The sequence below is a fragment of the Pristiophorus japonicus genome, chromosome 9 (assembly GCF_044704955.1).
Source record: "Pristiophorus japonicus isolate sPriJap1 chromosome 9, sPriJap1.hap1, whole genome shotgun sequence".
NCBI lineage: Eukaryota > Metazoa > Chordata > Chondrichthyes > Pristiophoridae > Pristiophorus > Pristiophorus japonicus.
Window position 1 is genome coordinate 165,522,035 of NC_091985.1, and position 12,624 is coordinate 165,534,658.

The following is a 12,624-nucleotide window of genomic DNA, read 5'->3' on the forward strand; positions in this document are numbered from 1 at the left end:
CTCTCTCTCTTTCTCCCCCTTTCCCCAGCCCTGACAGTGGAGCTGGTTTTATTACTGATATAAAAAGCAGCTGCATTGGCGCAGTGATGACTCGGCTGGACGAACAGAATGCATAAATAAGCAATTATTTTGAAGCCATAATCGATGTTGCCGGTGAATCAGGTTGCTGATGTGCCATGCAGGATGGGCAGATTAAATTACTGAGTTATGAGAAGTGTGCCTGCAGTTGGCCGACAAGGTTCTACTCTCAGCAGTGAGGCACAATCCCTGATAGAGACAACTCGTGCAGTAAAGAAAGACTTGCATTTATTTTGCACCTTTCATGACCACCAGACATCTCAAAGCGCTTTACAGCCAATGAAGAACTTTTGGAGTGTAGTCACTGTTGTAATGTGGGGAACGCGACAGCCAATTTGCGCACAGCAAGCTCCCACAAACAGCAATGTGATAATGACCAGATAAACTGTTTTTGTTATGTTAATTGAAGGATAAATATTGGCCCCAGGACACCGGGGATAACTCCCCTGCTCTTCTTAGAAATAGTGCCAAGGGATCTTTTACATCCACCTGAGAGAGCAGACGGGGCCTCGGTTTAAACGTCTCGTCCGAAAGATGGCACCTCCGACAGTGCAGCACTCCCACTGGAGTGTCAGCCTGGATTTATGGTGTTCAAGTCTCTGGAGTGGGACTTGGACAAGTGTGCTGGAGTAAAGTGAAAGAAAGAAAAAAAGCTTGCGTTTTATATAGCACCTCTCATGATCTCAGGATGTCTGCGTGTGCTTTAAAATGAAGTATAGTCACTGTTGTAATGTTGGAAACACGGCAGCCAATTTGCGCACAGTAAGGTTCCACGAACAGCAATGAGATAATGACCAGGTAATCTGTTTTGTGATGTCGGTTGAGGGATTGGCCAGGATGCCAGGGAGAACGCCACTGCTTGTCATCAAAATAGTGCCATGGGATCGTTTCCATCCACCTGAGCGCATAACCATCTCATCCGAAAGACGGCACCTCCGACAGTGCAGCACTCCCATAGTGCTCCACTGGGAGTGCCCATGCAGATTAAGTGCTCAAGTCTCTGGAGAATGACTTGAACCACAATCTTCTGACTCGAAGGCGAGAGTGCTGCCCACTGAGCCATGGCTAACACCAAAATGACTCGCATGCAAGTAGAGGAAGTAAAGCTGCCAAGCTGTGAGAGAGAGAATGAGCTTTTATATCCTGGTGTCCAATTAATAGGAAGATCTGGAGGCAAACTTAGAATCACCAGTTGCATTTACGAACTGTGTGTATGGGGTTGTTGAAAGTCTCTGTACACTTTCCATTTCATGCTTCAGTGACCCTGATGGGTAGAGAGACATCTTATCGATACGTTAAAAGGTATTCGAGGTGATGTTCCTGTGTTCACAGGTCGCCATTCAGCTCAACGACACCCATCCTGCCCTGGCCATTCCTGAGCTGATGAGAATCCTGGTGGATGTGGAGAAGCTGGATTGGGAAAAGGTACGTGATTGACAGTTAATTTCCATTTATCATTGTCAAACAAAAAACACCATCCATGGCACTTTACAACAACAATGTACATTTATATAGTGCCTTTAACAGTGAAATGCCCAACGGTGCTTCACGGAAGCGTTGAGTCAAAATTTTACACCGAGTCACAATGGGATTTAGACAGGTGACCAAAAGAGGTGGGTTTTAAGGAGTGACTTAAAGGAGGAAAGATAAGTAGAGAGGTTTAGGGAGGGAGTTCGAGATTGGGGCCTAGACAGTTGAAGGCACGGCCGACAATAGTGGAGCAAAGGAAATCGGAGACGTGCAAGATGCCAGAATTGGGGGATCACTGAGAGCTCGGAGGGTTCTAGGGCCGGAGGAGGTTGCAGGGATAGGGAGGGGTGAGGCCAGGGAGAAATTTGAACATAATGGATTAGAAGTTTAAAATCTAGGCATTGGCGGACCAAGAGCCAATGTAGGGTGAGCAAGGACAGGGTTGATGATTATCTTCATTCTGTGAATGACTATCCACCTTTCACCAACATGGGAAGGGTCTTCGACCAGGCAGGAGCTGAACAGTGCCGATGAATAGAAGAATTCCAAGTAAGGAAGTTCAGCTGGTTTTATATTTTATAAGGTACAGGTTTAATTCATTTTTAAATTTTTTAAAATTCATTCATGTGATGTGAGCATCACTGGCATGGCACGGCTGGCATTTATTGTCCATCCCTAGTTGACCGGAGAAGATGGTGGTGAACTGTTGCTGTCCGTGTTGGGTAGCAGTTTGGTACAACTGAGGGGCTTGCTAGGCCACCTCGGGACAGTTTAGATTCAAACACGTTGGTGTAGTATAGGCCACACCAGGTAAGGACGGCAGGTTTCCTACCCTCAAGGATATTAGTAAACCTGTTGGGTTTTACTGGCCCAAAACCAGCTGCTTCAAGCAGGTAGGCCTTTTCATCCAGGTGACAGGTTCTGAAATTGTGCAACCGCGGAGATGAGTTTGTGCTGTGACCGTACGGACCAGTGCGCGCCCCGTTCAGTCCATCTGTGCTCAACTGGTTCTGCCAATGGTCACCGACCAGTTAGGAAATGGTGGAAGCCTTATTCAATACTGCTAGTTGCTTCTTTTTGTTTAAAAAATAATTATTTAAGACTGGAGTCTCTTCAGTCAGAATGACCAGATGGATGCCTAAAATATCAAAGTAATCCCGCTGAGTGTGTACCTAGACTGAAGTCCATCTAGTTCGCCTTCTACCATCCTGCTAGTCGCATGGTACAAGTGCCATGTATCCTACATGGCCACTGTTGATACTATCACAAGGTGTGCCACCAGAGGGCACTGCTGTGGGAGACTTGTAGGTTACCTGTACAGGTGTACCATGCCCAGTATAAAAGGCAGGCCACCAGGTGTGATCCTCACTCTGGAGTTAACTAATAAAGGATGAAGGTCACTACAGTTCAAGTACAGGTGGAGTCATTATTAGAGCCTAAGGACACAACAACAAGGATAATGGTGGTATTGACTAACCATGGCAATCAGTCTCTCTCTCATTTTAGTCTACAACAGACCCAGACAGGAGGCGAGGAAAGCCCCAATGGGGGAGAGCTTTAGGAACCATAGTTCCAAAATCACCTGTTCCTCCCGAGCCTGCTACACTTACCACATGTCATGGCTCAAATTACACTTGTATTGTATGATTGATTTTTTTTTCTTCTTGAAAGGCTTGGGATATAACAACACGGACCTGTGCTTATACCAACCACACCGTGCTACCTGAGGCCCTGGAACGCTGGCCTGTTCACCTGTTCGAGAAGCTTCTGCCAAGACACTTGCAGCTCATCTATGCAATCAACCAGAAACATTTGGACGTAAGAAATATTAAAACATTTTCCACACGCTTCCCTCACTGAACTCTTTATCTCACTCAGTTTTCCAACCTTTCTGCAGGCTTATAAAACCCAGGCTTGGCTTCAGCTGATTATTGACTCCCTGATTTATCTATTCTGTCACATTTATTTTGGGGGCGGCGGGGGGGAAAGAAGAGTTCCAGATTCCCACTAACCCTATGTGTGAAGAAGTGCTTCCTGACATCACCGCTGAATGGCCTAGCTCTAAGGTTACGCCCCCTTGTTCACGAGTCTCCCACCAGAGGACATTGTATGTCACTATCAACCCAATCAAATCCCTTCAATCATTTTAAACGCAGCAATTGGATCACCCTTTAATATTCTGTCTGTGAGAGAATTCAAGCCTTAAACATCCTATCGTGTGTGTGTCTTGCCAATTCTTAGCCTGCACTGATGCCATCATTTGAGGCCTCAAAGCTACCATGCCCGGCCACGTGAGGGAGTTGATTTAACATGTGTAGTTAACGCTTATTGGCTGTAAATTAATGACTGTATCTGCACCTATTAGCAACCCAGCAGCCCAAGGGGCAACTTCCAAAGGGTGTTATGGTACATCAGTCATTGAAGGTAGGCATGCAGGTACAGCAGGCAGTAAAGAAAGCAAATGGCATGCTGGCCTTCATAGCTAGGGGATTTGAGTATAGGAGTAGGGAGGTCTTACTGCAGTTGTACAGGGCCTTGGTGAGGCCAGACCTTGAGTCTTGTGTGCAGTTTTGGTCTCCTAATCTGAGGAAGGACGTGCTTGTTATTGAGGGAGTGGCAGCGAAGGTTCACCAGACTGATTCCCAGGATGGCAGGACTGACATATGAGGAGAGACTGGATCGGCTAGACTTATATTCACTGGAATTTAGCAGAATTAGAGGGGGTCTCATAGAAATATATAAAATTCTGACGGGATTAGACAAGGTTAGATGCAGGAAGAATGTTCCCGATGTTGGGGAAGTCCAGAACCAGGGGACACAGTTTAAGGATAAGGGGTAAGCCATTTAGGACTGAGATGAGAAGAAACTTTTACACCCAGAGAGTTGTGAACCTGTGGCATTCCCTGCCACAGAAAGTTGTGGAGTCCAGTTCATTGGACATATTCAAAAGGGAGTTAGATGTGGCTCTTACAGCTGAAGGGATCATAGAAACATAGAAAATAGGTGCAGGAGTAGGCCATTTGGCCCTTCGAGCCTGCACCGCCATTCAATAAGATCATGGCTGATCATTCCCTCAGTACCCCTTTCCTGCTTTTTCTCCATACCCCTTGATCCCCTTAACCATAAGGGCCATATCTAACTCCCTCTTGAATATATCCAATGAACTGGCATCAACAACTCTCTGCGGTAGAGAATTCCATAGGTTAACAACTCTGAGTGAAGAAGTTTCTCCTCATCTCAGTCCTAAATGGCCTACCCCTTATCCTAAGACTATGTCCCCTGGTTCTGGACTTCCCCAACATCGAGAACATTCTTCCCGCATCTAACCTGTCCAGTCCCGTCAGAATCTTATACATTTCTATGAGATCCCCTCTCATCCTTCTAAACTCCAGTGAATAAAGGCCCAGTTGATCCAGTCTCTCCTCATATGACAGCCCAGCCATCCCGGGAATCAGTCTGGTGAACCTTCGCTGCCCCAATAGCAAGAACGTCCTTCCTCAGATTAGGAGACCAAAACTGAACACAATATTCCAGGTGAGGCCTCACTAAGGCCCTGTACAACTGCAGTAAGAGGGGGTATGCAGCGAAGGCAGGGATGGGGTACTGAGGTTGCATGATCAGCCAAGATCATATTGAATGGTGGTGCAGGCTCGAAGGGCCGAATGACCTACTCCTGCACCTATTTTCTATGTTTCAGTAGCTCATTAAAGCTAATGTACTGATGTCATCGTGCACTGTTAAAATAAACATGAAAAAATCAACGGAGATGACAATGAACAAAGGGATTAATGTTGGTCTCTTTTTCCTTGGATTTTAAAATAAATCCTAGTGGTGAGACTCCCACTTGAAGTTAACAGCTGTGTTTATATAGTTCCAGTTTTCACTGCTGCCCTGGTTGTCTGGGTGAATGTGACCCTTAGGGTCTCTATATGTACTTTTTTTTTTAGAATCAGTCAGAAAGAAGGGGAGAGGGGGTAACTTTTTATCTTAATTCCAGTCCCGTTATTCTGACAGAGTGGATCGCTCACCTGTTTCAGAACTCGCCTGCTTTTAATTCTGGTGCAGATGTCAGCCTTGGCTCAGTTCTGAGTTAGAAGGCCATGGGTTCAAGCCCCATTCCAGAGACCTGAGCACATAATTCAAGAGGACATTCCCAGTTCCAGTACTGAGGGAGTGCTGCACTGTCGGGGGCGCCGTCTTTCAGATGAGATGTTAAACTGAGGCCCTGACTCTGCTCTCGGGTGGAGGGAAAAAAAATCCCACTGCCCTCTTTTTCAATGAAGAGTAGGAGAGTTCACCACAGTGTTCAGTCCATTATTTATCCCTCAACCAGCATGTCTAAAACATTGCTGTTTGTGGGACTCTGCTGTGTGGAAATTGGCTGGTGTATTTCCCACATTACAACAGTGACTTCGCTTCCGAAATACTTCATTGGTTGTGAAGCGCTTTGGGACATCCCAAGGTCGGGAAAGGTGCTATATAAATGCAAGTCTTTCTTTCCATCAATGTCAGTGGAATGACCGTTGGGTTTAGATTGCTGGCCATGCGATGAAGCTGAAAATTTATCCCAGGAAATGTGAGCATTGCTGGATGCGGATTCTCTGCTCCCGCGGCATCGGCACCGAGCTGGGACAGCAGGCCCCTCCCTCCTGAAAATCAATGACGCCAAGGCTTTGCTCACACCTCTGCTGTATGTTCAACACTCCCTGTTCGAAACATGACTGGTTTGAAGAATAGTTTATTCCTTTTAAATGCTCAGTAGGAAATGTAACTGTTTATAGCTTTATGGCTGAATGATAGTTCAAACCATTGTTCGAATTGCTAATAAGATCGTCAGTTCACATTATAGTGGGTCCTAGTTGTCTTGCTAAAGTGACCTCTTCAATTCTATTCTTTTTAGGTTTGTGGGGAGAAAGAGAGTAGACAATAACCAAAGATTTAATCTTGAACTCGATGCTTGTTCGCTTACGGGGCTCTGTCTAAGTTTGCACTCCATCCCCTACTCGCTGCTCTCTCATTACCCACTCATCCAGCTCCTCCGTTAGTAAGAAGTACTCAAAGTGCTGTGATGCATCATTTACCCGCCCAGGCTGACCCAAGCACCCACTTTTTGTTTTAGAACATTGCCGCCTTGTATCCCGGCGACATGGACCGCCTGAAACGCATGTCGCTGATCGAGGAGGGAGATCCGAAGAGGATCAACATGGCCCACCTGAGCGTCATTGGATCACACGCTGTCAACGGGGTTGCACAAATTCACTCCGAAATTGTGAAAAGCACAGTGTAAGTGGTGCCCAGGCAACAGTTAAGCAGTTGTCCTTGTGTAAGGAAAGGGTTAACTTTAACTTTATCAAATATATTAACTTTAGCTTCTGAGTGAGCTTCTGTTAGTGATGTGTAGTTAGTAAAAAAGATTCCAGTCAGACGGTGTTTTAGCTGATGAGGAAATTCAGCAGAGGCCACAAACTCATTGCTCGCTTAGCCTTGAGAGCTACTATCGGTCTCAGCAATAAGGAACATAGGAGCAGGAGTGGGCCATTCAGCCCTTCGAGCCTATTCCGCCATTCAATTAGATCATGGCTGATCTGTATCATAACTCCATTTACCTGCCTTGGTTCTGTACCCTTTTAATACATTTGCCTGACAAAAATCTATCAATCTCACTGATGAAATTTTCAATTGACCCAGCCTCAACAGTTTTTCAAGGGAGAGAGTTCTAGATTTCCACTGTCCTTTGTGTGAAGAAGTGCTTTCTGACTTCACTCCTGAACTGCCTAGCTCGAATGTTAAGGTTATGCCCCCTTATCCTGGACTCCCCCAGTGGAGGAAATCACTTCCCTGTATCCACCCTATCAAATCCCTTAATCATTTTAAACACCTCAATTAGATCACCCCTTAATCCCCTATATTGAAGGGAATACAAGTCACATTAATGCAACCTGTGCTCATCATTAACGCTTTTAGCCCCGGTGCCATTCTGGTGAAACTGCACAGCATCCCCTCCAAGGCCAGTATCTCCTCCTTCCTGTGGTACGGAGCCCAGAACTGAACACAGCACTCTAGATGGTGTCTGACAAAGACTCTATACAACTGAAACATAACTTTCACCACTTTGTATTCCAGACCCCTTGAGATAAAGGCTAGTATTCCATTAATGTTTTAAATTATTTTTTGTACCTAAATATTCGAAATGTCATCAAGTATGAAGACAATTTCTTGTCAGCAGGAACACAAGAGTATATCTGACTCGGAACAGTGATCAGAAGAAATCGTTCCTTTTCCCAGCCCCTTTCTCTGTCTGTCTCTTTTTATTTGTTCCTGGAATGTGAGCATCGCTGGCAAGGCTAGCGTTTATTGCCCATCTCTAAATGCCCTTGAGAAGGGGCTGGGATGATTGACATCCAACCATCTTCCTTTGTGCTAGGTATGACTCAAGCCAGTGGAAAGTTTTCCCCCTGATTCCCATTGACTTCAGTTTTACTGGGACTCCTTGGTTCCACACTCGGTCAAATGCTGCCTTGATGTCGAGGGCAGTCACTCTCCCCTCACCTCTGGAATTCAGCTCTTTTGTCCATGTTTGGACCAAGGTTGTAATGAGGTCTGGAGCCGAGTGGTCCTGGCAGAACCCAAACTGAGTCTCTGTGAGCAGGTTATTGGTGAGTAAGTGTCACGTGATAGCACTGTCGACAACACCTTCCATCACTCTGCTGATGATTGAGAGTAGACTGATGGGGCGGTAATTGGCTGGATTGGAGTTGTCCTGCTTTTTGTGGACAGGACATACCTGGGCAGTTTTCCACATTGTCGGGTAGATGCCAGTGTTGTAGCTGTACTGGAACAGCTTGGCTAGAGGCGCGGCTAGTTCTGGAGAACAAGTCTTCAGCAGGACTATCGGGGCCCATAACCTTTGCTGTATCCAGTGCACTCAGCCGTTTCTTGATATCCCGTGGAGTGAATCGAATTGGCTGGAGACTGGCTTCAGCGATGGTAGGGACCTCCAGAGGAGGCCGATACTGATCATCCACTCGGCACATCAGGGTGAAAATGGTTGCAAAATCTACAGCCTTGACTTTTGCACTCCCGTGCTGGGCTCCGCCATCATTGAGGATGGGGATATTCATGGAACCTCTCCTCCCGTTAGTAGTTTAATTGTCCACCACCGTTCACAACTGGATGTGGCAGGACTGCAGAGCTTTGATCTGATCCAATGTTTGTGGGATTCGCTTAGCTCTGTCTATAGCATGCTGCTTCTGCTGTTTAGCATGCATGTAGTCCTATGTTGCAGCTTCCCCAGATTGACATCTCATTTTTAGGTATGCCTGGTGCTGCTCCTGGCATGCTTTTCTGCACTCGTCATTGAACCAGGATTGGTCTCCTGACTTGATGGTAATGGCAAATTGAGGAATATGCCAGGCCATGAGATTGCAGATTGTAGTTCTGCTGTGTTTTGAGCTGCTAGATCTGTTCTGAATCTCCACAATGACTGTGCAGTGGTCACAGCTACCAATGCTGTAATGGACAGATGAACCTGCGATAGGTAGATTGATGAGGATGAAGTCAAGTAGGTTTTTCCCTTGTGTTGGTCTCACCACCTGCTACAGGCCCAGTCTGGCAGCTATGTCCTTCAAGACTCGGCCAGCTCGGTCAGTAGTGGTGCTACCGAGCCACTCTTGGTGATGGACATTGAAGTCCCCCACCAGAGTACATTCTGTGCCCTTGCTATCCTCAGTGTTTCTTCCAAGTGTTGTTCAACATGGAGGAGTACTGATTCACCAGCTGAGGGAGGGCATTGGGTAGTAATCAGCAGGAGCTTTCCTTGCCCATGTTTGACCTAAAGCCTTGAGACTTCATTGGGTCCGGAGTCAATGTTGAGGAATCCCATTACCACTCCCTCCCAACTGTAGACCACTTTGCCGCCACCTCTGGTGGGTCTGTCCTGCCGGTGGGACAGGACATATAATGGTGATGGAGGAGTGTGGGACATTGGCTGAGTCATCTAATTAAATTTCAAACTAAGCCCACATGGACTTGTATTGTATTGTGCTTTAATCATTTATTTTGACTCTAAGTAAGATATCCTTTTATTAATCTGGGCTAAAGATCCCTAAAGATCAGCCATGATCTTATTGAATGGCGGAGCAGGCTCGAGGGGCTAGATGGCCTACTCCTGTTCCTAATTCTTATGTTCTTATGTTCTTAAAGTGTTTTGGCACTAAAGGCTCCCTCAGAATGTTTTTTTCGAGGTCACACCTTCCGTTTATGACCAGGGCAACTGTTTTTTTCTTCTTTGAAGTATTCAGAAGATGTTGCAGCTGCAATTTGATTTGAACAGCTATTGTAAGCTAAAGTGTTAACTTTTTTTTTGTTTTAAACTTTCCACCATGATTGATTGTTTTCGATAGGGAAACAGTACAAGCATTGATAATGTTGCTTGGGTATTAACAGTTACTTGATTCACACAAAGTTGTTGCAATTGGGCAATGACTTAAAGGCACATCACTTTTGGATTGTTTTGTGCAACTACTAAAATCAAACTTTCAGCACAATTCAGCATAAGAACATAAGAATTAGGAGCAGGAGTAAGCCATTCGGCCTCTCAAGCCTGCTCCGCCATTCAGTAAGATCACGGCTGATCTTCGACCTCAACTCCACTTTCCCGCCCGATCCCCATATCCCTTGGTTCCCCTAGAGTCCAAACTGGCAGAACCCTTTTAAGAAAAAAGTCAATTGAAAAAAAAAATCACACTATGACTCCAAAATCACACTCGTCACAAAAAGGTACCAAAATAATCCTTGGGTTCGTCACAGATTGTCGATCCATAACCAGATACTAACCTTCGTAAATAAAATGTGGTGATCTGGACATTTCGCCAATCAGTCACTATCTACTTGTTCGCACGACTGCAGAATCAGCACTTGAATCAGTGGGGGGGGTGAGGGGGAGCTTTAACCCCCCCCCCCCAAAAAAAACGGGTGGGTTGGGGTCGGGTGGAAAGTTAGTTTAAAAAACTGAATTCTGACCCCAACCCGTCCACCTCCGGTTTTAACCAATCCGCTCCCAGGAGGCTGGGCTTCCATTTAAATATTATAATGAGGCTCGGTGCCTCATTTCAAATTTAACTCTGCCTGGGTGGGTTTCTCAGGACTCGGAGAAACCAGCAGCTAAAGGGAGGCGAGGACTCCTGGATCTAGGAGGTAAGTTGTTTCCACTGATCATCTGCATCCAGTGTCCCTGCCTCGCCGACATCCCTGCGATCGGATACAACCTCTCTCTTTCTCCCCCAACCCCCCCGGGCCTTCCAATCCCCACCCCCACCCCTCCCCAAATGCACCCCCCAGGCCTCCTAACCCCAACCCTCTTCCCCCCCCCGGGCCCTTCCAACCAACTTCCCCCTCCCCAACCCCCCTGGGCCTTCAAACCCATCCCAACCTCCCCTCCCCACCCCCACCCCCTCCGGGTCTTCCAATCAACACTCCCCCCGGGCCTTTCAACCAACCCCCCCCCCCATCACCACCACCACCAGGCCTTCCAACCTTCCCCCTCCAGCCATAATCATCCTCCTCCTCCCTCCTCTCTGCAGCCTAGTGTGGCAGACCTGCCAACAGCCTTTCTATCTGGCCGCCTGTGGGTGGGAATCTGCTTTGAAATGCATACAGGCCCTGCTGTTAAATTCGGCAGGGCCTGCTGGACGCTTGTTCTCCCGGGCTTCCCTACCTCTTTCCAGCACCCCACCCCCCCACCCCTTGCTCCCTGCCCTCCTCCAAATTAAAGTTCACTCCAGTGTATCAGCTTAAAGGGATGATTTTCTGAAGGGGATGCATCTTATTGGATGCATAACCATGTTGATAACCCGAGCAGCACTGGCTGAAGTGATTGTGTCAACTGCTAATTTTATGATTTACTAAAGATGGTTGAGGGACTGCAGGGCATGAGAAGAAGGGGTTGCACACTGACTCATCCGGACCAGCCACATGCATTCTGCGGCTACTGGTGCAGGTCAGAGGCTGGGTATTCTTCGGTGAGTGTCTCACCTCCTGACTCCCCAAAGACTCTCCACCATCTACAAGGCACAAGTCAGGAGTGTGATGGAATACACTCTACTCACCTGCATGAGTGCAGCTCCAACAACACTCGGCGCTTGACACCATCCAGGACAAAGCAGTCCACTTGATTGCCCCCTCATTCACTGACCTAAACATCTACCACCAGCATACCTTGGCTGCAGTGTGTACCATCTACAAGATGCACTGCAGCAACTCGCCAAGGCTTCTTCGGCAACACTTCCCAAACCCGCGACCCCTGCCACCTGGAAGGACAAGGGCAGCCGGTGCATGGGAACACCATCACCTCCACGTTCTCCTCCAAGTCACACACCATCCTGACTTGGACATAAATCGCTGTTCCTTCATCGTCGCTGGGTCAAAATCCTGGATCTCCCTCCGTAACAGCACTATGGGAGCACCTTCACCACACGGTCTGCAGCGGTTCAAGAAGGCAGCTCACCGCCTCACCATTGCAATCAGTGCCAGCCTTGCCAATGACACCCGCATTATGAGAATTGGGGAAAAAAAGCTACGGAAACCAGGGACTTGGTGAAAATCTTCCTGCAGTATCGGGGGAGGGGAGGTGGTGGAAACGAGCTGTTTTGTACCAGCACAAAACAAATAGTCCTTCTGACCACGTCCCCTGTATGAATATATATATACATTATAATTATATGAATGTGTGTATATATGTTTATTTTAAGTCTTAGGGCAGTTATAGGGTATTGCTCTTCGGTTTGGTTCATCGGGCATATGTGAACACAAAGTCAAAAGTATACGGCATAAATTAAAAATAAAATTCACCTCCTAAGGCAACATTCACAAATTTACTTTATGAAGCCATTGCACTTGTTAAACACAAAAATATACAAATTCTGAAACTTCACAAGATGCTTTTGAATTCTTATGGCTAGTGTGGCCCTTGGATAAATCCAGGTTTTACAAATCATTGTACTGTCAATGTTAAGTTGCAACCCTCTTTCCCAAATGAACTGTTCCACGGAATGATGTCACTGGGTAATAGAATCATAG

The 12,624-nt window shown here is 46.7% G+C and overlaps 1 protein-coding gene across 1 annotated transcript in view; it reads left to right on the forward strand.

Moving 5' to 3' along the window:
• Positions 1-12,624, forward strand: part of LOC139273962 (glycogen phosphorylase, brain form-like) — a 118,648-nt gene that overhangs the window by 63,127 nt on the left and 42,897 nt on the right. Inside the window, exons 8-10 of the mRNA XM_070891035.1 lie at positions 1,381-1,503; positions 3,220-3,366; positions 6,668-6,831. Of these exons, the coding sequence (XP_070747136.1) occupies positions 1,381-1,503; positions 3,220-3,366; positions 6,668-6,831 (434 nt within the window). The remainder of the gene's footprint in view (positions 1-1,380; positions 1,504-3,219; positions 3,367-6,667; positions 6,832-12,624) is intronic.